At 37.7% G+C, this 26,295-nt stretch overlaps 1 protein-coding gene across 1 annotated transcript; it reads left to right on the forward strand.

Moving 5' to 3' along the window:
• Positions 1 to 3,477: 3,477 nt before the first annotated feature.
• LOC139154098 (vomeronasal type-2 receptor 26-like) lies at positions 3,478 to 24,573 on the forward strand. The gene is made up of 7 exons (XM_070728528.1): positions 3,478 to 3,766; positions 6,999 to 7,170; positions 9,050 to 9,338; positions 9,897 to 10,742; positions 12,424 to 12,648; positions 19,450 to 19,576; positions 23,675 to 24,573. Exons 1-7 carry the CDS (start codon positions 3,478 to 3,480, stop codon positions 24,571 to 24,573), a joined length of 2,847 nt encoding a protein of 948 aa, XP_070584629.1.
• The last annotated feature ends 1,722 nt before the right edge of the window (positions 24,574 to 26,295 follow it).

Consider the following 26,295-nt stretch of genomic DNA (forward strand, 5'->3'; position numbering starts at 1 on the left):
ATGCCAATTACTACGATGAAAATTAAAAATGCTGTTTGCTTTTTTTTTTTAGCTGAAATTAGATTGCATTGATCTAATATACATTATCTCCAGGAGACTGCCTTCTTATGAGATTTGGATCATTAGTCATTAGGCAGGCAGGCAGTCAAAATATGCTGATGTTTTGCAGTGTGTGGATCTTTTATGTTTCATCCTATCTAAGCACCAAAGGCAAATATATGATAGCTGTGGAGGCTTTCTCTATTTTGGCCTCTAGCATTGGGTTCTTGGGCTGCATATATTTCCTAAAATGTTATGTTATCATTATTTTGCCAGAGCCTAAGAATAGAGAACAGCTAATTAAGAAAAAATAATAATATACAACTAAACACTTCTTTAATTATTTCTGTCTTTTGACAGCCTTTGTTTAAAGCTGTAATAATTTTTTCACTAATTTTGGAGAAGTAGAAATTATTAGGTGAGTTCTCAGTATGGAAGCAAAGTCTGGTCATATTAGCCCTCTTTTAGTTTTAAATCTGATAAATTTAAAAACAAGCCTGATTCCTGTTAAGTTTACAATTTGCATTCCATAGACAAATTTATTTTATTCAGGTTGTTTAAGTCAACGAAGCAGTGGAAGTGATGTGCCAGTGTCTGGAGGTTGTTGGGGTCTGGATGGGTGTCAACAAGCTCAAACTCAACCCAGACAAGACGGAGTGGCTGTGGGTTTTGCCTCCCGAGGACAATTCCATCTGTCCGTCCATTACCTTGGGGGGGGGGATTATTGACCCACTCAGAGACGGTTCGCAACTTGGGCATCCTCCTCGATCCACAGCTAACATTGGAATACTATCTTTCGGCTGTGGCGAGGAGGGCATTTGCTCAGGTTCGCCTGGTGCACCAGTTGTGGCCCTATTTGGACAGGGAGTCATTGCTCACAGTAGCTCATGCCCTCATTACCTCGAGGTTCGATTACTGCAATGCTCCCTACATGGGGCTACCTTTGAAAAGTGTTTGGAAACTTCAGATTGTGCAGAATGCAGCTGCGAGAGCCATCGTGGGGCTTGCCAGATTCGCCCACATTTCTACAACACTTCGTGGCCTGCACTGGTTGCCGATCAGTTTCCGGTCACAATTCAAAGTGTTGGTTATGACCTTTAAAGCCCTACATGGCACTGGACCAGAGTACCTCCGGAACCGCTTGCTACTGCACAAATCCCAGCGACCGATAAGGTCCCACAGAGTTGGCCTTCTCCGGGTCCCATCAACTAAACAATGTCGTTTGGCTGGCCACAGGGGAAGAGTCTTCTCTGTGGCGGCCCCGGCCCTCTGGAATCAACTTCCCCCGGAGATTAGAACTGCCCCCACCCTCCTTGTCTTTCGTAAGCTACTCAAGACCCACCTATATTGCCAGGCATGGGGGAACTGAGACACCTTCCCCAGGCTTTTATACTTTATGTTTGGTATGTATGGGTTGTTTGGTTTTAAATGATAGGGTTTTATATGTATTTTTTTCTTTTAATATTAGATTTGTTCCACTGTAACATTGTTTTGATTATTATTGTGAGCCGCCCCGAGTCTTCGGAGAGGGGCAGCATACAAATCTAATGAATTATTATTATTAATTATTATTATTAAGTGACTAAAATTGAATAGAAAAAAAACATACTTTGAATAAATTTCCCATAGCCTATAATATGAAAGCATGGAAATTCCTTGCTTCGTATCAGTTTTTGGAAAGAGGGAATTCTTTTTTCACATTATTTTAAAGTTATTTTTGTATATCTCTCTGTGTTTTTGCCAATACAGAATTCCAGTCCAATTCATCTTGAAAACAAGAATTTTAGAAATTATGTATATAATTGCATATAACTATGCAATTTATATACATAATTTCTAATATGCTTGTTTTCACGATGCATATAACTATGCAATTTAGTAACAACACAACTGAATCAATAAGTACAATAATAAATGATAAATGTTTGGCATTTGAGATCATTATATATACTTTCCATAAAGCCAAAAGAGTAAGGTATTGCTAATCTCAAAGTACTTTCTTCCTTAGTTTTCAAACTCATTTCTTGCCTAAATCCTTTCCTGAGCATTTTTTGCATCTCTTTTACTGAAGAACTAAGCAAGTTGAGATCTGGATTTTGCCTGTGTCTGTCCTCCTACACAAACCCAGCATGTGTAATGTAATTAACATTATTTCTATTAGACTCAGAAGAACTACTTGCTCAATTTAGATTCCTACTCTTTTGGCTCACACTCAAAAGCATTTCGGTCAAAAACATTATGAGTTCTAAGCAGTAGTGGGATTCAAATTAATTAACAATTGGTTCATCCAGATTCAGTCCAAACCTGACTAAGTCAAGGTTTAACTCAGCTGCCTTATCTTAATACTAAAACAGGAATACTGTTACATTTCAGATTATACTTGTACAGACTTGTAAGAACAAGGTCCAGTTATCTCAGAGATCCAACCTGCAAAGACTTGAATGGGGTTGGATTTGCCAATTTCATGAGCAGGTTCATATGTAGGATGCATACGATCTAACCTTGTGCAAATATGCCGGCCCATGAGAGACTCAGTGGGACTTCTGTTTGTGATGGGACAGAGAATTCAATATTGGGCTAGCAGGTAGATATTGATTTTATTCTGTCAATATGACCCCCTTAAACAGCCCAGGACTTCTTTGGCTGACCTCACTGCCCTTTCCAGTTGGCCATTGCTGCTGGGGTGCCAGGGGGCTGTTAAAACTTGCCTTATGCTGTAAGATGCTAAAAATAATTGGAATTGGGAGGATGTGAATTGTGGACCATTATCACTGTATTGGGAAGTCCATGGGTTGTGAAATGCCTTTACAAAAGTTGATTATGTGATTGGTGGTGGTAGACCCTAGGACATCCACCTCAAACCATCCAGAATAGGTGTCTATGAGTACCATAAACTGGTGGCTGTGGAATGGGACTAGGTCAATGTGGACCCTGGACCCTCTCACAACCTCAGGACTATTGCAGGTGGCATGAGCCTAGAGTTTTGGCAGTCTGGGCAATGATTTACCCAGGTATGGATGGACGGTCTAACCCTGGCCACCAGACATATCTCCAGGCCATGCACACAATTCCAGGGTGGCATTCATGAAAAAGGCACAAGACTGAATCTTGGAGTGTGAATCGGACAACTATTCTTGCTCCCCATAGGAAACACCCTCAGTGGGTTGAGAGCTCACACTGGCAAGCTTTGAATGGAGTTAAATCACTGGATAGAGAACTTGTAGGCCATCCTCTTTTTACTCAATCAATGACTTGGTAAATAACGTTGTCCTTGGATGAGTGAGCTGCAATGTCAGAAGCAGATAAAGTGTTGTTGACAAAAAAAAAGGATGAGAGAAAAAAAGTGAACAAAAAAACTCAAGAGTCGGAGGATGTAAGAAGGGTGGCGGTGGCTCCAGAAATTGCCGAGGTGGAAGAAACGATGGCGATGGGGCAGGAATGGCAGAGGTGGCCCCAGGAATGGCAGGAGCGGTAGCAACATCGGTGGTCACCCCAGATACAGTAGTGGTGGCAGGAAATGGCAATGGTTATGACAAAAGAAGCAGCATCAATGCCAGGGTCAGTAACGGTAGTGGCAAAAATGGCGATGGTGGTAGAAGTGGCACTGGCAGCCCCAGAAACAATAGTGGTGGCAGGAAACAGCAGCAGATGTGGCAAGATAGTGGCAGTGAGGGCAAGAATACCAATGACAGTGGCAAAAACGTTGGCGGCAGTCCCAGAAGTGGAGGTGATGGCAGGAATGGCAGCGGCAGTGATAAAATTGTGGCGGTGGTCCCAGAAGGGCAGCGGTGTCACTCGGAAGAAAAAAGAGCAGGAGCAAGCGTGAACATGGCAAAACCCTCATAACCAGTGTTAAATTCTCTTGAAGGGAAAAAGACACCAGGCCAATGAAGGAAACCATCTATTTATTGAAGAACAGCAACTGGACAAAGAACACAGGAATCAACTGGTAGCAACAAATAATCCAGGCTATGCCTGGCAGCTATTTATACACCCCACTGCCAGATTTTTCCTGCCTGAAAAACCCAGGACATAACATTTTAGATTTTAATTTCCATCATTCTGCAGCCAGCTTTGCTGGCTAAGGCACTCTGATATTTGAAGTCCACAAGTCTTAAAGTTGTCAAGTTTGAAGATCTCTGCTCTAGAGGGTCTCCTTTCCTTCTCCCCATGTTGGGACTCTGCAGATGTCAAAAATGCAAGGTTCACTTTCAGCACTCATCCCCTCCCACCCACCCATTTACAGACTTTCTCTTTCACTGCCAATTGATCCAGGATGCCCGGATCAAACTGTCTAATCTAATCTGATCTGATCTGATCTATCGCCCCTTCTCTCTCCTTCTCCCTCTCCCTGCGTTCTCTGCTTTCTTCCCTCTTCCCTCCAGTGGGGGCAGGTTAAAAAACAAGTGATGGGGGGGGCCTCCCTTGTGTTCTTTTAGTTTTCGGATGACTTTGCCCCCCTCCCTTTATCCTTTGTGGCAGGATCAGATTCAACATTATCACTTTTTAATAAAGCAAAAATACTCACTTTTGCTCACCAATCTCTTGTCTTCCTGTGATTGCAAGAATCTCCCTTTTAAAGACTAGCTATCTGAAGGAAACCTGGAATCAGCTGCCCTGGTTTCATCCTTGCTGTTTCTGTTTAATATTTGGTAGTGACTATTTGTCTTGCAGTGCCTTGCAGCTATGCCACAAAGCCAGATCACTTTCTTATTAAACTTGTCATTATACGGCAGGGGTTGAGACAACCCTCCTCCATGGGTGCACATCAAAGCTAAGTTCTGAGACCTCCCCCCACTCCTTCCCAGTGTGCAAATTGGCTGTCTGGATGTATGTTTTAAATATTCCACACAACTAAATGACCATATTCTATCAGATGCTGGCTGGTAGCAGGAGGTGGCCCCTGGCCTGGAAAGCTTCTAGCCAGTCTATCCTCTCCTCCCTGTTCCCACACACTTCAGGAGATGCTGACTGATGGTGGGATGGGTCCACCAGCCTGGAAAGTTTCTAGCTGGGCTGCCCTACCCTCCTCCATCCCTGCAGCCTTTGGGAGATGCTGGCTGATGGTAGAATTGGACTGCTGGCCTGGAAAACTTCTAATCACCACACAAAGATTGCTGGGCTGCCCTGTACCCCCATCCCTATCCCCACTGGCCAGGACAGGCTACATTGCTATGAAACTGGCCCAGCTGCCTCCTATCTCCACTGCAACGGCAATGCAGTGGCCTGGCAGGGAAGGGGGATAGGCTAGCACAAATGCTTACCCATGTGGAGGCAGGAGGAGGTAGTTCTGTGGATACACATGGCAAAGGGAAGGCAGGGCAAGCTGTGGGTGGGGCAAAAACAGTGGGCAAGTGGTGTGAGCAAGTGAGTAGCAATGTGGGGGGAATGGTCATGGCATGGCCAGCTGGCCATTGCTGCCAGTTTGGTGACCAAGGGGAAATTCCCACTACCAGTTCTATAGAACCAATCTGAGCCTGCAGGAATTCACCTCTGTAACCTAGATATTGATATAAAATATCTAAAATGTCAGAAATGTCTGACTCTAAGACAAATTGCTTAGGTACTGAGCTTGTTTTCTAGGCTTCAGCCACTGAGAGCAGGAAAAAGAAGAAAGGAAAGCCACATGATTCAAGGAGAATCTAATCTCATTTTTCCAATCACTGCAAAAAAGAGATTTAAGAAAGTGAAATATGAAAAAAAGAACTGACAGGTGTGGGTGATGGACTGCAAGTTCTCCTTCAAATGTTTTTTTCCCTTCCATGTTGCTTTTTTGTTGCAACAATTATAGAGGACTCACTTATCAGGATTGTTAAAGACAGCATTCAGAAAGTAAACTGATACATAAGAAAGAAACCACTATGTAAAAAATACACTATAGGACACAGATGGCAAACCTTTTTTTTTTCCCTTGGATGCCGAAAGAGGGTGCACATATGCTATCATGCATACGTGAGTGCCCACACCCATAATTCAATGCCTGGGGAGGACAGAAACAGCTCCCCACCGGAGACCCTCTGAAGGCTGGAAACAGCATGTTTCCCAACTTCTGATAGACCCAGGAGGCTCATGTTTCACCTTCTCAGGCTCCAAAAGGTTCCCTGGAGCCAGGGAAGGGTAAAAACACTCTCTCCCATCCCCCAGAGGCTCTTTAGAAGCCAAAAATGCCCTCCCAGAGCCTCTATGTGGGCCCAAAATCAGTTGGCCAGCACAAACGTACACTTTGGAGTTGAGCTAGGGCAACGGCTCATGTGCCAGCAGATATGGCGCTGTCTGCCACCTGTGGCAGCCATGTCATAGGTTTGCCATCACTGCTATAGGACATGAAAGCATGCAGGGAGGTTTTTACTCAGAAAGTTCATGATTTGCAGATGGATATAAAATTTTCTAATACCCCTTTCCTCAAAAGTTTGGGTTGGTGGGTTTAGGGATTTTTTTGCCTTTTCTTCTTTTTTTGCAATCTATTGATTTCTATCTCATTGGCTCATTTAAAATTGATGTCATTTTTTGTCATATGTGATGTATAGGTGAGAAAAAGCTTCCATTATCACAGAGAAATGGAAATGTAATTCACCCTGGGATCTGTAATTATCAAAACTACTGTTATTAATTTTACTGTTGTAATGACATTGCTTTGGCAAACATATAACCAACAAGGATTGGGATGCTTTGAAAAATATCAGTATTACCTGATATGAGAAATATTACCTTCTCACCTATAGCTTGAGAGTAAAAACAGATGAAATCCTATCAGGTTTATTTTAAATAATGTGAATTCATGGTTTCAGAATATTTGTGAATAGTGTGATGGTGGAGTAGTCAGGCTCCAAAAATAATAGTATATTTTTGTACACTAGTACTGATGTATATCTACATCAGTAGACAAATTCTGCTGTAGATATACTGTACATTTGACATAATAATCATGATAATCTTCCTCTTGCTTTTATCTCGTATAGTTTGGATATGTGACATGGAAAAATGCAATATTGGTGATCCTCTCCCTATTTCTCACAACTATTTTCAACCTGGTGATTTCATCATTGGTGGCATTACTTCCCTTATGTTCATGCCTACAGAATTAGAAGGCTTTTTGGAAGATCCCCATCTTTCATTTAACGGTGAAGTCATGTAAGTATCTCTTTTTTTAAAAAAAAAAATTAAATTAATTTTTAACAAGTTTAATATACACACAACATAAAACAGTGCAAAGTGAAATGTGCCCACCACCCTGACACACACAGATACCCCACCACCAATCAGGGGTGTTTCTTATATAATCCATTTTGACCCAAGAGCAATATACCTATTTACATATTATAGAGTGATTCCAATTTATTTCTTATAGCTTGGTCTCGGATTCTACTCATCATATATCATCTTACCTTGTCCCACCGTCCCATCAGTTGTCTCAATTCAGTTTCATTATTCAAATTTATCCTTTTATCCATAATTTCAAATTGAATATGGTCCACCATGTACTTATACCAATTTTGCATTGTCCATTTTGTCGCATCCTTCCAACCCGCCTGAGTGCTTTCTATTGCTACTTGCTTTATTTCTCTAAATTCTCCCATCACATTTTTTTTAACTGGTACTGCCATTTCCTTAGTGATTGTCCATTGTATATTTAGCATTCTATTAATGTCCTCTTGCACTTTTTGCCAAAATTCCTGCACTATCGGGCATTCCCAAAACATATGCATAAACACTCCTTTATCTTGACACACATGCCAACAAATACCCCTGACCTTCTGCTGAAAGTGTGCGAGTTGACCGGGAGTAAAATACCACTTATGTAATATTTTCCTTCTCATTTCCCTGATTCTTGTATTTTAAATTTTCCTTATATTTTCTACTATATTTTCCATCTCTTGTACCTCTACTTGTATTTCATTTTGCCACCATTTAGTAAATTCTTCAATTGTGTCCCCATCTGACTGCACTAGCAACTTATATATATTGGTTGCTTGCGTCTTTATACCCTCACTTTTTTCTTTTATTATTTTCTCTAACCCTGTCTCCTCCCTCAATAGTACTTCTTTATTCTCCCTTTCATTAATATCTTTACATATTGCATTTATTTGTAGCCATCTTCCCTTACCTAACCACCATTCTATACGGTTTCTACTTGGCCTACCATCCTTCTCATATAACTGTTCTATCTTAGTTATTCCTCTTCTCTTCAACTCTCCTATAACCCTATTTAAATTCGTTTCATTATCTCTATTTATTACATAAAGCACCATGTGATGTAAGAGATTCCAGATTATATCTGGAAATCATAGGTGGACCAAAACTAGCTACAATGACAAAAACATATTATTTGTCTAGTTCAAATATTTCATCCTGTTTAATTTCTATGGAATCTTTAAAAGAATAAGAAAGAATTGCTTCAATTTGTCATAGAAATCAGTGTTCAGTTGTTCAGTGAACCAACATTTTTAGCAGGGAACAAATAAAATAAAATGATATTTAAAGAATACATATTTCTACAGGAATATTTCTAGGAGATACTGAGATTTTAGGGCATTTTTATTATTGTTATTTTGATTTCCTTTTTAGGTTAATTGATTTCTTCATAGAATGTATATTATTTTTTATCAGTGAAGTCAGAAATCTGTACTTCTTACAACTAGGCCAGATTATGGAGGGGAAGGGAGTATGGTCAGAAGCTGTATTTTCTATTCACGAAGTATAACAGATTAACCCAGTTGGAAGGAACCTTGCAGGTTACTTACTCCAAAACGCTGCCCAAACAAGGGACCCTATATCTGCCTCTACTTAGGATTGAACTCACAACTGCCTGATTATGAGGCAAGAGTTCCTCTAGGCCACAGTAGCTGGGCAATCTACAGTATATACCATACCTTGCACATAATACATGACACATGGTTTATTGATTTCAAGAACAACATATTTGGATGAAATGTGTGTGTGTGTGTGTGTGTTGCAACTTTTTTTGTTAAGTATAACAAGTTACTTTTATAACCTATAATTTTTATTCCAGAGTCCAGACTAAGTTTTATCAGCATATTTTGGCTTTGATATTTGCTGTAAAGGAGATAAATGAAAACCCACAGATCTTGCCCAATATAACTTTGGGCATCAATATTTTTGACAATTATGGTAGAAAATGGATTTATCATGCTACAATGGAGCTTTTTTCATCTCTGAAGAGAATGATCCCCAATTATAAGTGTGGAATTAAGAACAACTTAGTCTCAGTCATTGGGGCTCTTTATTCTGAAATCTCCATTGATATGGCAGATCTCTTGAGGATCTACAAACTTCCACAGGTATGTTATGTTGTGAGCTGTGATTTCTTATGAAGTCATCATGATTTTAATGAACTTTTTACATCTGTGTAATTTGGAAACATAGTAGTTTGTTTGATATGAGCCTAGCTTGCATTAATTCACTGCATGAAGAAAGCCAATGTATTAAAACTTGAGAAAATATGGATAATGAATTATAAAAATAATAGACTGGTTCTAAGGTTGATAAGAAAGGTTATGCTGAAAGTTAATTTATCAATCTCTAAAGAGCTTTATTTCAAAAAAGTAAAAAATGGAAAATGGAGAACATTATTTAGAGAACACCAGCATACCAAGTTGAAATTCAAGCATGTCTAAAATAAAGTATCATTAATAGCATGTATGTTGTATGAAGAATAGAAAACATTTTTTTGTTCTTATAAGCCTGCTACAATAAGTTCTAACATAAACCAACATTTGCTAAATGCTTGAGGATTAACTCTCAAATTAAAGCAGCTTTGGTATGGCTGCTATTTTATTATTATTTATTTCCATTTCTTCCCCTTCTGTAAGTTACTAATAGTTTTCTTACTCCTGTAGTTTATATATGGGTCCCATCCAGAGATGCTGGATCAAAGTGAGTCATATTCCTTCTACCAGATGGTCCCAGATGAAAACAAGATATACCAAGGTCTTCTTCAGCTATTTGCTCATTTCAAGTGGTCTTGGATTGGGATCCTTGTGAGAGAAGATGATGATGGAAGATTTGTTAGGATGGCCTTTTCAACTTTTCCTCTTCACGGCATTTGCATTGCCTTTTTTAAAAGAATGAGACCATTTTATATCAGTACATTATTCAAGGAGCTGACATGGCTAGTAGAAACATTTTATGCTTCTATGAACAGCAAAGCCAATGTAGTAATTGTATATGAAAAAACACTTATGCTTCTAAGATTGTTATTACATCTTCCTAAAATGGAAGACTTGTCTATGGAGCCAAAAGGTAAAGTGTGGATCATTCCCGCCCAAATGGATCTTGTATCAGTATTTTACCAAAGGAGCTGGGATATTCAAGATATCCATGGTTCCTTATCCTTTTCACTTCACTCCAATGAAATTCTTGGCTTTCAGTGCTTTGTTGAGGCGAGGGACCATTTCTCATCAAAAGAAGATGGCTTTATCAAAGATGTGTGGGTACATGCATTTGACTGCTCCTTTCCCAGTCCCTTGTTGAATGACAAAGATGATGTTGTCTGCACTCTGAAGGAGAAATTTGAAAATGTTCCAGGTGCTTTTTTTGAAATGAAAATGACTGGACATAGTTACAATATATATAATGCAGTTTATGCTGTAGCTCATGCTTTACATGAAATGCAGATTGAACAAAAACACAATGGAATGCTTAATGATAGGAAAGTGAGTATCCAGGAACAGCAGCCATGGCAGGTACTGAACTTTTTCTCTCTCTCTCAAAATTCAACCACCATGAATAAGCAATGTACCTTTTTCATATAAATCACAGTAAACCAAAATAAAGAAGGGACGGAGATATAATACAAATGAAAAATAGAAGTAAATTGAGTTTACATCTATTGTATGGTTTTTAAAACCATGCCCATAAATTTCTCTGTTCATGATTTTCTAATTTTCCCTTTTCTCTCATTTCATTCACTCCTTAATAAACTTTTCCTGTAATTCAATTCTCATTTGTTCTCAATGGTTCAACTTATCTCTATTTTCATGTCCTAACTGGTATTTCATTCATGTTCTTGATCCTTTATTCTTGACTCTTTCATGTGTTTCACAAATTTTCATTTTTGTATGCTTTTTCTTAATTCAACCATCTGCTCTATTTGTTTATTTATAATTTATACATGACTTGTAACTGTTCATGCCATTTCGTTAGTCAAAGACATGTTTTGCAGCCTTTGTTACATCAGATTTTCTTTATTACATTTTCAGATTCCTATTCTGTTTGCATTTTACAAGCTACATTACAAATGCAGGAAATCAGGAATCTGGAAAATTCAAAAGTTAGGTGTAATGTATGCTAGAGATCTCTACAAATATCTGAACACCAATAGTCAAAGCAAATATGTGATAGATAAGAGGCAATGGAATTCAATGTATACTGGATATAGATCTCTTGTGAAAGGACTTGAGACTGATGGCACATATGACCCATCATTTATTTTTATTTTATTTATTTACTTTGTCCAATACAAATTGAAAGTTAAAGAGAATAAAAACATGTAAGTAGTATATCAGGAAAAGGATAGAAGAAAAGATATGAGAATAGAATACATCAATGAAGGGTAGAGGAAAGGATATATGAATGGGATCAAAGATATATAAAATATAGGAGAGACAACTGGACAGGGGACAGAAGGCACACTAGTGCACTTATGCACTGTTTATTTCAATACAGATGGACAAACTAATTTTCCTGCAAAAAAATATTATTATCCCACTTATTATGTGGGCTCAAACTGTCCATCTCTTATATCATCCACCCCCTCATCTTGGCTTCCTTCTTCTTCCATGATGCTGGTTTTCCCCTATTGCTTTGAATCTTTGAAGTTCCAGTTGTCATAGGAACTTGGCAAAAATAAGGCCAAAATTGACTCTTTCCATACATTTTAAAAACTAAGGATAATCCTACATAGTTTCAGGCTGCTTAAATTTGTTCAATTTTAAGTAATATTGACTACTGATAGTAATATTTGCTAGATAAGAAATATGGTTTTCTCATATGACAGGAAATTATATTCTTTTTTTCTTTTAGCCACTCAACTCTATTGGCTTTACAGTTTTATAGTTTGTATTGTTTAGGTTGTTTTTAGACAGCATGTTTTAGCTTGAGCAAATTTGGGGCCATGTTGAATTCGTTATCCTTTTAAATTAAACTGGGACATAAAGATGGTGATGCTTCTGCAGGGAAATTAGTTTGTCCATGTGTATTGAAATTGTATAACGGGATAGAAGTAATGAATTAAATGCTGAGGACAAATAAAATATCTGCAAAAGTTGTTTCAGCAGTTGCAAATGAATTATGTAACTGCTAACAAAAATAGCACATTAATTATTGATTATATTTTCTTCTGTTTGTGCATTAATTAATATTCAGCTCCACCAGTTTCTGAAAGAGATCTCTTTTAATAACAGTGCTGGGGATAAAATTCAGTTTGATGAGAGGAGGGAAATGATAGTTGGATTTGATATTACAAACTGGGTCACATTCGCAAATCAATCCTTCAATAGAGTAAAAGTGGGGAAGATGGATCTCTGGGTTCAAGAGAAAAAAATTACTATTCATGATGAAGCCATCACCTGGCACAGCTCATTCAATCAAGTAAGTTCTGAACTTTTTTGCTTGCATGACTACACGTCATGTCATTTAATATAGAAATAATGTCATTGTCAGGCCGAAAGCCTAAACCTGACCAAGCCTAATAGTCTCCATGGGGAAGGTAGAAGGGTCTAAAAGCGATCCTAACCCCTATGTGTTTTATTCTGTTATTTTAGGCGATAGTTCTTTTGCAAAGGGGGAGGCACATGTCAGCCCAAAAATCGTCATGTGGAGGCTTTGGCCTGCCACAGTAGCACAGGAGAGGGGAGAATATTCTAGATTTAGTTTTTACGAATGGGAATTGGGTTTCAGAGGAGGTGGAAGAAAATTTAGGTTGCAGACAGTGACCACCTATGTTTGTGGTTTGATGTAAAAACTGATTGTGAACAGTATTGGATTGTAAGCAGTACTGCCACCAAAGCATTGCATTTCAGAAAAACAAATTTTAATGCAATGGGGGAATATTTAAATAATGAATTAAAGGGGGGATAAAATGGCAGGAGTGAGCACCCAGTGGACTATAGTAAAAAAGGCCATCTTAAAAACCACTGGACTGTATGTAAGGCAAATAACTAAAGGTAAAAGGAAGAAGAAACTGCTATGGTTTAGCAATTATGTAAGGGCTATAGTCAATGAAAAAAAGGCTGCCTATAGGAGGCATAAAGAGTCTGGAAGTATAGCTGACAGATAGGTGTATAAAATGGACAGAAGGAGGCAAAACAGATAATATATGCTGCTAAAGCCTCAAAACAGGAAGAAATTGCTAAATCTGTAAAGAAGGGGGATAAAATCTCCTTCAGATATATTAGTGATAGGAAGAAGAAAAACTGCAGCATCACGAATCTTAGTACCGGGAATAATACATACATTGATGGGAATAAGGAGGTCGCTGACCATTTCAATAGCTACTTCTGTTCAGTTTTCTCAAAAGACACCTTATAATATAATACTATAGATGGATATAGCATTGCTTCCAGCTGTACAGATTCAGCTCCAGTGATCTTAGGGACCGATGTCTTAGAAGAACTTGAACGATTAAAGATAAATAAGGCAATGGGTCCAGATGGCATCTACCCCAGAGTTCTTAAAGAACTCAGATTTGTCATTGCTACCACGTTGACTGATTTGTTTAACCAATCCCTGTTAACAGGAGATGTTCCTGAGGATTGGAGAATGGCCAGTGTTGTGCCTATTCACAAGAAGGGCAGTAGAGAAGAAGCTGGTAACTACAGGCCAGTTAGCTGTAGCTGTAGTTGTAGTTAAAATGATGGAGACTCTACTCAAAAAGAGGATAAATCAGCACCTAAAAGCCAATAATGTATTGGATCCAAACCAGTATATCTTTACTGAAGGCAAATCATGTCAGACTAATCTCATTGATTTCTTTGACTATGTCACAAAGGTGTTGGATGAAGGTGGTGCCAATCTGGACTTCAGCAAAGCTTGTGATATGGTTCCACATAAAGAACTGATAAATAAATTAGTGAAGATTGGACTTAACCTCTGGATAGTTCAGTGGATTTGCAGCTGGCTGAAGCATAGACAGGCATGGGGGAATTGATTCCCCAGGCCATTTCATTTTATGTATGGTTTGTTTTTATAGTAAGGGTTTTAAACTGTCCTTTTTAGCCATTAGATTTGTACTATGTATTATTGTAAGCTGCTCCGAGTCTCCGGAGAGGGGCGGCATACAAGTCTAATAAATAATAATAAATAATAATAATAATGAGGGAAAGTAATTTGTGGTGAAACGTAGTTCTCTCCTCATTCAATAATCTCTCCCAACTCTCCAAATCATAGAAACATAGAATATTGATGGCAGAAAAAGACCTCATGGTCCATCTAGTCTGCCCTTATACTATTTCCTGTATTTTATCTTGGGATGGATATATGTTTATCCCAGACATGTTAAATTCAGTTAGTGTGGATTTACCAGCCACGTCTGCTGGAAGTTTGTTCCAAGCATCTATAACTCTTTCAGTAAAATAATATTTTCTCATGTTGCTTCTGATCTTTCCCCCAACTAATCTCAGATTGTGTCCCCTTGTTCCTGTGTTCATTTTCCTATTAAGAATACTTTCCTCCTGAACCTTATTTAACCCTTTAATATATTTAAATGTTTAATATATTTAAATGTTTCTATCATGTCCCCCCTTTTCTTTCTGTCCTCCAAACTATACAGATTGAGATCAGTAAGTCTTTCCTGATAAGTTTTATGCTTAAAGCCTTCCACCATTCTTGTAGCCCGTCTTTGGACCCGTTCAATTTTGTCAATATTTTTTCGTAGGTGAGGTCTCCAGAACTGAACACAGTATTCCAAATGTGATCTCACCAGTGCTCTATATATTGGGATCACAATCTCCCTCTTCCTGCTTGTTATACCTCTAACTCATGCCCTCATCACCTCGAGGCTCGACTATTGTAATGCTCTCTACATGGGACTATCTTTGAAGAGTGTTCGAAAACTTCAGATTGTGCAAAATGCAGCTGCGAGAGCAATCATGGGCTTCCCTAGGTTTGGCCATGTAACACCAACACTCCATAGTCTGCATTGGTTGCCGATCAGTTTCCGGTCACAATTCAAAGTGTTGGTTATGACCTATAAAGCCCTTTATGGCATCGGACCAAAATATCTCCAAGACCGCCTTCTGCCGCACGAATCATAGCGACCGGTTACGTCTCACAGAGTTGGCCTTCTCCGGATCCTGTCGACTAAACAATGTCGTTTGGAGAGACCCAGGGGAAGAGCCTTCTCTGTAGTGTCCTCGACCCTCTGGAACCAGCTCCCCCTGGAGATTAGGATTGCCCCCACGCTCCTTGCTTTTCGCAAACTTCTTAAAACCCACCTTTGCCGTCAGGCATGGGGAAACTGAAACATCTCCCCCAGGCCATTATAGTTTATGTATTGTATGCTTGTGCTGTATGTTTCTTTTTTAAAATAATGGGTTTTTAGATATTTTTTAAATATTAGATTTGTTTATTGCATACTGTTTTATTGTTGTTGTGAGCCACCCCGAGCCACCAGCCAGAAGCCTACAGATACTTGGGCATCTTGCAACTGGATAATATCAAGCATGTTCATGTGAAAACTGTGATCAGCAAAGAGTACATCCAGACGACCAGAAAAATTTTGAAGAGCAAACTGAATGGTGGCAACACTATCAAGGCTATAAATACTTGGGCCATACCTGTCATTAGATACACAGCTGACATAGTGAACTGGACTGAAGCAGAGCTGGACAATTTGGACAGGAAAACCAGAAAATTAATGATGATCCATCATGCACTACACCCTTGCAGTGACGTTGACAGGCTGTATTTACCAAGGAAAATAGGTGGCAGAGGATTTCTGCAAGTGAAGCAGACAGTAGAAGAAGAGAAGCATGCATTAGCTGACTATGTGAAGGAGAGCAAAGAGTCAGCGTTGATGGAGGTCAACAATAGGAATCTTCTCAAGGTGAAGCAAACCAAGGACCAGTATAGAAAAACTGTAACTCAATGTCATATGGACAGTTGGCGGAACAAAGCATTGCATGGCCAGTTCTTGGAGAAGATTGAAGGCAAAGTGGATAAAGAAAAGACCTGGTCATGGCTTACAAGTAGAACACTCAAAAAGGAGACAGAAGGACTAATACTGGCTGCACAAGAACCAGCCATTAGAACAAATGCTGTCCAAGCCAGAACTGAAAAATCAACAAATGATCCAAAGTGCAGACTCTGTAAAGAAACAGATGAAACAATCGATCACATACTCAGCTGCTGCAAAAAAAATTGCACAGACTGATTACAACTATAGACATGATGCTGTGGCACAGATGATCCACTGGAACTTGTACTGGAACTACCATTTACCAGTGGCAAAGAACTGGTGGGATCATAAGCCTGAAAAAGTGGTCGAAAATGAGCTAGCAAAACTACTGTGGGACTTCCGACTTCAGACTGACCGAATTCTGAAGCATAACACACCAGACATCCTGATTGTGGAGAAAAAGAAAGTATGGATCATCGACATCACAATCCCAGGGGACAGCAGAATTGAGGAGAAGCAGCTAGAGAAATTAGTGAAATACAAAGATCTAAAAATCGAGCTGCAACGACTCTGGCATAAGCCAGTGAAAGTGGTCCCAGTGGTACTTGGCACGCTGGGCGCAGTGCCAAAGGATCTCAGTGGACATTTGAAAATCATTGGAATTGACAAAATCTCCATCTGTCAATTTACTGGAATCGGCAAACATAATTCGCTGCTACATCACACAGTCCTAGGTGCTTGGGAAGCACCCGACTGGTGATGAAATACGAAATCCAGCATAGTGATCTTATTTGCTGTGTTGTATTGACATAAAAAAAATAAAAATAAAAATAAAAATAAAAATAAAAATAAAAATAAAAATAAAAATAAAAATAAAAATAAAAATAAAAATAAAAATAAAAATAAAAATAAAAATAAAAATAAAAATAAAAATAAAAATAAAAATAAAAATAAAAATAAAAATAAAAATAAAAATAAAAATAAAAATAAAAATAAAAATAAAAATAAAAATAAAAATAAAAATAAAAATAAAAATAAAAATAAAAATAAAAATAAAAATAAAAATAAAAATAAAAATAAAAATAAAAATAAAAATAAAAATAAAAATAAAAATAAAAATAAAAATAAAAATAAAAATAAAAATAAAAATAAAAATAAAAATAAAAATAAAAATAAAAATAAAAATAAAAATAAAAATAAAAATAAAAATAAAAATAAAAATAAAAATAAAAATAAAAATAAAAATAAAAATAAAAATAAAAATAAAAATAAAAATAAAAATAAAAATAAAAATAAAAATAAAAATAAAAATAAAAATAAAAATAAAAATAAAAATAAAAATAAAAATAAAAATAAAAATAAAAATAAAAATAAAAATAAAAATAAAAATAAAAATAAAAATAAAAATAAAAATAAAAATAAAAATAAAAATAAAAATAAAAATAAATAAAAATAAATAAAAACGAAAACGAAAACGAAAACGAAAACGAAAACGAAAACGAAAACGAAAACGAAAACGAAAACGAAAACGAAAACGAAAACGAAAACGAAAACGAAAACGAAAACGAAAACGAAAACGAAAACGAAAACGAAAACGAAAACGAAAACAAAAACAAAAACAAAAACAAAAACAAAAACAAAAACAAAAACAAAAACAAAAACAAAAACAAAAACAAAAACAAAAACAAAAACAAAAACAAAAACAAAAACAAAAACAAAAACAAAAACAAAAACAAAAACAAAAACAAAAACAAAAACAAAAACAAAAACAAAAATAAAAATAAAAATAGCCCTACATGGCATCAGACCAGACTACTTATAGGACTGCTTCCTGCCACATGAGCCCCAGTGACCGATCAGGGTCAGCCCCAGTGACCCACAGAATCAGCAATCTCCAGGTCCCATAAACTAGTTAAAAACTGAAGTAATCATATATATAGTATAATAAATATCAGTCATATATAGTACAAGAAATGTTAGTTATAAAAACAACAAAGAAATGTAAAAATGTATAAATTCCTCCAAAATCATCAACAATAACTTCTTATAAAAATGGGCTTGTGACTAATAGCTGTTGTATGTCTGTGTTTGTTTTTCTGTATTATAATCAATAAAAAATTCACCCCCACCCCCACAATATGTTAAGTGACTAGAAAAAATACTTACATTTTTATGAATCCCTCTGAATTAACTTCAACAGGGTTTGAGCCGAATATATTTCTCAGTTTGGAAGAAGAGTACAGAAAAGAGCAACAAAAATGTTTAGGGGACAGGACACTAAAACATATGAAGAATGGTTGCTAGAATTGAGTCTATTTAGTCTAGTGAAAAGAAGAACTGGGGTGATATGAAACATTTTTCCTATATTTGAGGGGATGCCACAAAGAAGAGGGGGTCGAACTATGTGGGATGCCACAAAGAAGAGGGGGTCGAACTTGCACCTGAAGGCAAGACAAGTAGCAATGGATGGAAACAATGAGAACAATTAACCAGTAAAATGGCTTGCCTTCATAAATTGTGAGTGCTCCATCACTGGAGGCTTTAGAGCCTGGAGAGCCATTTCTCTAGCATGGTATAGGACAATGGTGGCATGTGGAGCCATATCTGCTGGCATGCGAGCTGTTGCCCTAGCTCAGCTTCAGTGTGCATGTGTGTGCTGGCCAACTGATTTTTGGCTCACACAGAGGCTCTGGGGAAGGCGTTTTTGACTTCCAGAGAGCCTCTGAGGGGATGGGGGAAAGCATTTTTACCCTCCCCCTGCTCCACGGAAGCCTTTGGATCCTGGGGGAGGGAGGGAGAAACACAAGCCTACTGGGTCCACCAGAAGTTGGGAAACAAACTGTTTCCAGTCTCCAGAGGGCCTTCGGCGGGGCAGGGGAAGCTGTTTTCGCCCTCCCCAGGCATTGAATCATGGGTGTGGGCACTCATGCGTGCGTGATAGCATGCATGCACACTCTTTCAGCACCCGAGGAAAACAAAGTTCACAATCACTGGTATAAGATCTCCTGTTTGTGCAGGGGGTTGGACTTCAAGACTTCCACTGTCTCTTACAACCTTATTATTGTGTTCTATTCTACTTATACCTATATGTTTACTATTAGTGAGACAGGGAAACAGCCCATTCTCGGAGAGCTTTGATGATGGCATTGATGAGAAAGAAGGAAATATTAATAATTATCACTCTGATTTGAAAATTATTAATTGATTAAGATGTTTAAGTTCTTTTTCAAACACCAGATTGAATGCTAACATTTTCCTTCTTACTTACTGGGTAGACCTTACCTATTTCACTTTGCACTGAGAGTTGCCTTCCTGGTTATTTCAAGAAAAAGCAAGAGGGGAAGCCATTTTGCTGCTATGATTGTTTTCCATGCCCTGAAGAAAAAATTTCAAGCCAGAAGGGTAAGAAGCATTATAATCAGAATTTATTTTAAGAAGGTGGTGTAACCACACTAGGACATACTGTAGCCTATATAGTAGAGTACTGTACATATCAAAGTAAGAAGCATTTACTTGATCCATTTAGGTTTGAGCATAAATGTTCCTATATATTAAAATGTATCTTGATCTGGTTTACATAATCCAAGCATTTACAGGATTTGATCAAAATAATACTAATTATTTCAGTCACTCTTTGTTGTGGTCTGCCAGCGGTGTCTGGTAGCAGAGTCAGACAGAGAAGAGGCTGGGGAAGAACATGGGCTAGGCCTGGAGTCTGGAGAAAGCTCTGTGTTGGAGCCAGAGATGGGGCCCAGACCATCTGGAAGTTCTGTGCTGACATGAGCGAGGCAGAGGAACAGTGGGAGTTTGTTTCCAACATGCACATTGGCAGAGTTGCCAGAAGACAAGAAATGTTGAGGAATAAAAGGTCTACTTTGGAGTAAGGCTTGGAGATAATTGGCCCCTCCCATAGAACATAAAACAGGGGTAAATGGATGTGCTCATTGCAGGAAGCAACTTCGTTCAATTCTGTTTGGTATAATTCAACAACTCCTTTCTGACTCTGTGTTCTGTTTGGTCTTGCAAAGCTCCTTAGGTGTTTCACAGCATGTCAAGAGAGATAAAGCTTGGTGTTTATCAGCCTTCTTCCAAAAGACTGTGGCAGACATCTGTTGGACTAATTAACACTGTTTATGATGGCTATGAATGAACATTATTAACAGCCATTGAAATAAAAAGAGGTTTTGGGGGATTATGTTTGTGCTTTATGATTTATCAGGCAGTCTAGGTCAAAACACACACTCTCTCTTTCCTTTGCTTAACAGTGTATCAAATTATCCACTATAAGATCTGTGGTACTTGTGTCTATGCACATTTATTTAATTTTATCTTATGACATATTTATTTTATTCTATTGTATTAATTTATAAAGTTATATGTCAACTATCTTATACAAGAATATTTGTGTCTGAAAGTAATGCTAAATAAAAACAGAATAAATAAAGCAAACAAATAGCAAAACAACATCACATATTCCAAATGGAATGGAATATTACAGATACCCTTTGGCAATAGTATTAATTGAGCTCACTTCTTTTCCTAGTGAAAGAGTGATTGAAGAGGTCTTAGAAAATTCACAAAATCAAAAGAAATGAGCTGATAGTAAGAGTCCACTACATTGATTTTTTTTAAATAAGAATGATTTTATTTTCAATAATAGTATCTAGAAAATCACAGTGAATTCTACCTGTATAAAACATGACAAAAAATAAAAAAATTAGCGACATAATAAAACTATGAAAAAAGTCTGTTAAAAGAAAGAAAAATCACATAATTTTCTTATTAAGTCATAAATGCAACAGGAGAAAGTGAATTGAACAATAGGAATTTGGATATCAAATAATACCACCACCATTTTTTACTTTGTTCTGATATATCATTATCACATTTTAAAAAGCATTGTCATGCACCTTTATTCATAATATATGTGTAGGAGAAGAGCAGGCAGATAAGAAGGTGGAGTTAAAAATGGCATCAGTTTGCAGTCATTGCATTGCCATAAGAGACCCAAGTTTTCCTCTCCTCCAATTTGATTGGCCCTAATTACTCTGTTAGTTGATTCTTATGTACAGGTTGCAATAATAAACTTCTGTGGTTGGATTCCAATGAATGATCCTGATTATTTGCAATTGAAAGTATGTATTTCTATCATAATTATTTTTCTGTTATGTTCTCGTTTTCTGTTCTTGTTGTTATTTTGAAAGTAATAAAATAAATACCCGTATATACTCACGTATAAGTCAACCTGATTATAAGCCAAGGCACCTACTTTTGCCAAAAAACCTGGGAAAATTAATTGACTCGAGTATAAGTCAAGGGTGGGAAATGCAGTGGCTACTGGTAACTTATAAAAATGGAAACTAATAAAACTACATCAATTGAGGCAATTTGCTTAACAACCAAAATTTTGGGCTCAATTGTAGACATAGATCTTTCTTTCTTTCTTTCTTTCTTTCTTTCTTTCTGTCTGCCTCTCTCCTTCCTTCTTCCCTCCCCCTTTCTTTTTCTGTCTGCCTGTCTTCCTCCCTTCCTTTCTTTTTCTTTCCTTCTTCCGTCCCTTCCCTCCCTCCTTTCCTTTTTTGTCTGTCTTCCTTGCTTCTTACCTATCATCTTTCTTTGCTTCTCTCTTCCTTCCTACCATCTTTTTCTGCCTGCCTTCCTGCTTGCCTTCCTACCATCTTTCTTTTTCTTTCTTTCTGTCTTCCTTCCTTCCTAACATCTTTCCTTCCTTCCTTCCTTCCTTTCATTCTCTCTCTCTCCCCCCCACTTCCTTCCTTCCTTCCTTCCTTCCTTCCTTCCTTCCTCCCTTCCTTTCTTCCTTTCCTTTCCTGTCTGTCTGTCTTTCTTTCTTTCTTTTCTGTCTGTCTTTCTCTCTTTCTTCCTTCTTCCTTCCTAGTATTTTTCTCTCCCCCCCGCTTGGGTAAATTACGCAGTCAATACTGTACTGGTTTTTATTTAAGGTTACAAAGCAAATGAAGAATCATTTTGAGTATTCTCTAAAATTTCTTCAGTGGGATCCATAGCTGGCAAAAGATTTTTCACCTGGCAGGAGTCTTAGCATGGGGTAGGCAGAAAGTGAAATCTCAGCAGATGGGTGGCTGGTGAGGACCACACACTCCCATCTGCCCTTTGCTCTGGCCATTTCAGAGGTCCCCAGCTGGGATTGCAGCAAGGAATCCCAGAGTGGGTGGGGGAGGTGCCTCCACGGACACAGTCGCCTTCCTTTGTGATTGCTGCCTGCTTGGAGCTCCCACCCCCAAAACCGGCAGGTCACGATTTGGCAGTAGTGGTGACGGTGGGAGCCTAGGGCGTGGATGTGACATTCTCTGGAAGAATAAGGTGGCGGCGGCAGCAGCAATTGCTTAGGCTTTTATTAGAGAAGCAGCAGCACCGGGAATGTCATGTTCATGTCCCAGGCCCCCACCGCCAACACTGCTGCCGAATTTCGAGGCTGAGGAGGTTCGCCAACAGGCCCTGAAGGGACAGAGCCATCACCTGCACCAGCACCATGTTCTTGGGGGTCCCTGTAGCAGCAGCTGAAACCGAAGCTGCAGGGTGGAGCTCAGCCAGAGATTCGCCAGGACTGGCTAACTCGGAATGTGTGCCTAGGAGGAACAAGGTTCTGCCACACACTTCTGTGGCAGTACTCAAACTGGAGGTCTTGCGTTGCACTCTCTCGGCCTTCCTCTTTAAAGCTCGCAGCGGAGCACTCAGTGACATTTAGAAGAAAAAACCTTCGCAGCTAGAAGATTTCCCTGCACTTTCTTTGCCGCTCCACTCCCCCCAACTCTGGTGCCCGGCTCCATTGGCAAAGCGGTTCCATGGCGGGTCCAGCCTATCCCTGCTGCCAGTGCTTGGGCCATTACAGCGCCCATGCGCCATCAGTGACTCGAGTATAAGTCGAGGTCAGATTTTTCAGCACATTTTTGGTGCTGAAAAATTCATCTTATACTCGAGTACATACCGTACATAAAAATAATCAGACAATACAAAAACATTTCAAATCTCATCACCGGCTCAAGGTTGACTCAGCCTTCCATCCTTCTGAGGTGGGTAAAATGAGGACCTGGATTGTGGGGACAATATGATGGCTCTGTTAAGAAGTGCTATTGCTAACATGTTGTAAGCCACCCTGAGTCTAAGAAGAAAGGCGGCATAAAAATTGAATAAATAAATAAATAAATTTGCTAAGGAATTTTTTTGGTAACTTTTCCATTCTTTCTTTTTTTGTTATTATTTAAAAATAAAAAATCAATAAATCTATTAATAATATAATCATAGAAAAATTATACTTAATTTCCAGACATTTGTTCTGAATATCCCGAAGACCAATATCCAAGCAAGGAAAAAGACTCATGTCTTCCCAAGAAAATATCTTTTTTGTCTTATGAAGAACTAATAGGAATAACACTAGTCATTCTGACATTTTTTATTTCTTCCTGCACACAATATATACACAAATGCATGTATGCTTATATGTAATATATATTTAACTTCTAGACATGGATGACTGTTCCAAATGTCCAGATGGTCAATATACAAATAAGAACCAAGATTCATGTCTTCCCAAGAGAATTTCATTCTTATCCTTGGAGGAACCAGTGGGAATAACTCTAGTGATTCTGGCACTTATCTTTTCTGCCTGCACAGTTGTGGTTCTGGCAACATTTTTGAAATATCACCATACTCCCATTGTCAAAGCCAATAACAGAAATCTCAGCTATGTTCTACTCATCTCCCTCTTCCTCTGCTTCCTTTGCTCATTGCAGTTTCTCATTGCACCTGGAAAGATTATATGTCTTCTCCGACAAATTAGTTTTGGCATCATTTTCTCAGTGGCTGTGTCTTCTGTGTTGGCAAAAACTATCACTGTAGTTCTGGCTTTCATGGCCACCAAGCCAGGATCCAGGCTGAGGAACTGGATGGGAAGAGGATTGGCCACCTCCATTGTTCTTTCTGGTTCCCTGATTCAAACAGGCATCTGCACGGTGTGGCTATTAACATTTCCTCCTTTCCCTGATGTTGACACCAATTCAGAAGTTGAGACTATCATTCTGCAGTGCAATGAAGGCTCAGATATTATGTTCTACTGTGTCTTGGGCTATATGGGGTTAATGGCAGTGGTCAGTTTCACTGTAGCTTTTTTCTCCAGGAATCTTCCCAGCAGTTTCAATGAGGCCAAATGTCTTACATTCAGCATGCTGATCTTTTGCAGTGTATGGCTCTCTTTTGTTCCATCCTATCTAAGCACCAAAGGCAAATATATGATAGCTGTGGAAGTTTTCTCTATTTTGGCCTCTAGCATTGGGTTGCTGGGCTGCATATATTTCCCAAAATGTTATATAATAATTATTAGGCCAGACCTAAACAACAGAGAACAACTGATTAAGAGAAAATAATAATAGTAAATAACACAAAAACTCACATTTTCAATATTTTTTTTAATTGACCCTTTTGAAATTATGGTTATTTATAAATGTCTTTATATGTAAGAGGTCCATAATGGAGGCATACATAAGTGCACTAATGTGCCTATCATTCCTATCATTGTATTCTTATTTTATTATTGTTTTTGTTTCTGTTTGACAAATTACAATAAATAATAATAAAATAAACATTTATGCCTTATGAATATTTTTGTGAGGTGAAGAATGAATGGAACATACTTAAAACCAGAAGTTTTCCATGTTAGAATATATACAGTATATTCAGAAAGTATTCAGACCTCTTTATCATTTTTTAAAAGCTAAGCCTGATTCTACATTTTTACCTCATTAATCTACATTCAGTATCCCATAAGGAAAATATGAAAACAGAAGTCTGTAAATTTATTAAAAAGAAAAAAACCCTTAAAATCACATTTGTTGCTATGTCTTCCTAAAATGTCAGTCCTTTACAATATATTCCAGTTAAGTTCCTGGTTTTCAGCAATTTGTTTAGGCAAGGGACTATTTTTTATCCAAAGTAAATGGCATTATCAAAGATGCTTCGGTACATACCTTTGATTTTGACTTTCTCAGTTCCTTGGTGAATGAGAAGAATAGTGATATTAATACTCTAGGACAGAAACTGGAGGACCTTCCAAGGATTCAGTTTTCTGGAACCAACTCCCCCCAGAGATTCATACTGCCCCCACTCTCCTCGGCTTCGGAAAGGCATTGAAAACACACTTACACCAGCAGGCCTGGGGCCGTTGAGCGATAGTCCTTTGCTTTGGTCAATAGTATAAATGTATGATGACTATATGTTGTTATATTGGGTTTTAATTCTTATATGTTTTTATTCTATTACTGGGGTATTTTAAATTTGTAATTATTTTATTGTTGTAAGCTGCCCTGAGGAGAAAGATGGTCTATAAATTTGAAAAATAAAACAAAATAAAATAATCACCAAAAGTTTTTCTGGAAGCAAAACATTTCAAATAAATTACTGTGTAAACAAATAAGAATCCATCCTTTTCCTAAATTGATAGTTTTTTCATGTGATTGCTGTTATGAGAAATTATGCCAATTACTAAGATGAAAATTTAAAATCCTGTTTTGCTTTTTTTTGTTTTAGCTCAAATTAGATCACATTGATCTAATATACATTATCTCCAGGAGACTGCCTTCTTATGAGATTTGGATCATTAGGCAGTAAGCAGTAAGCCACTTTGCTCTCCCCAAATTACCTTTATCTTCTTTTTCCCAAATTCACAAATTATCTACTATCCTTAATAATAAACAATCAGCATTCCAATGAAAGGAAGATCCAGATGTTAGTAAAATTAATTTTGCTTTTTACAAAGGAACCTTAATTAGAAAAAAAATATCAACTGTTTTTTACCGTAAGTATTGTTTCCTTCATATAGAGACAATTATTCCTACCATCTGTAATTATCAAAATACTGTTATTATTTCTGCCTGTTGTTAAAGCCTTTCTGGCAAATTTATATCCAATGAGGACTCAAAGCTTACAATTAGTATAAATATTTCCTAGCTGTTATAATGCATAGATTGAATGATCTGCATTCAAAGTTTCAGAATAATTGTGTGAGAATGGCTTGGTAAGGCAAACAAAGTTAATATATTTTTGAAGATTCTAAAATATTATCATGCAAACTGTTCTTTAGATATACATTT

Source organism: Erythrolamprus reginae, chromosome Z (assembly GCF_031021105.1).
Source record: "Erythrolamprus reginae isolate rEryReg1 chromosome Z, rEryReg1.hap1, whole genome shotgun sequence".
Lineage (NCBI taxonomy): Eukaryota > Metazoa > Chordata > Lepidosauria > Squamata > Dipsadidae > Erythrolamprus > Erythrolamprus reginae.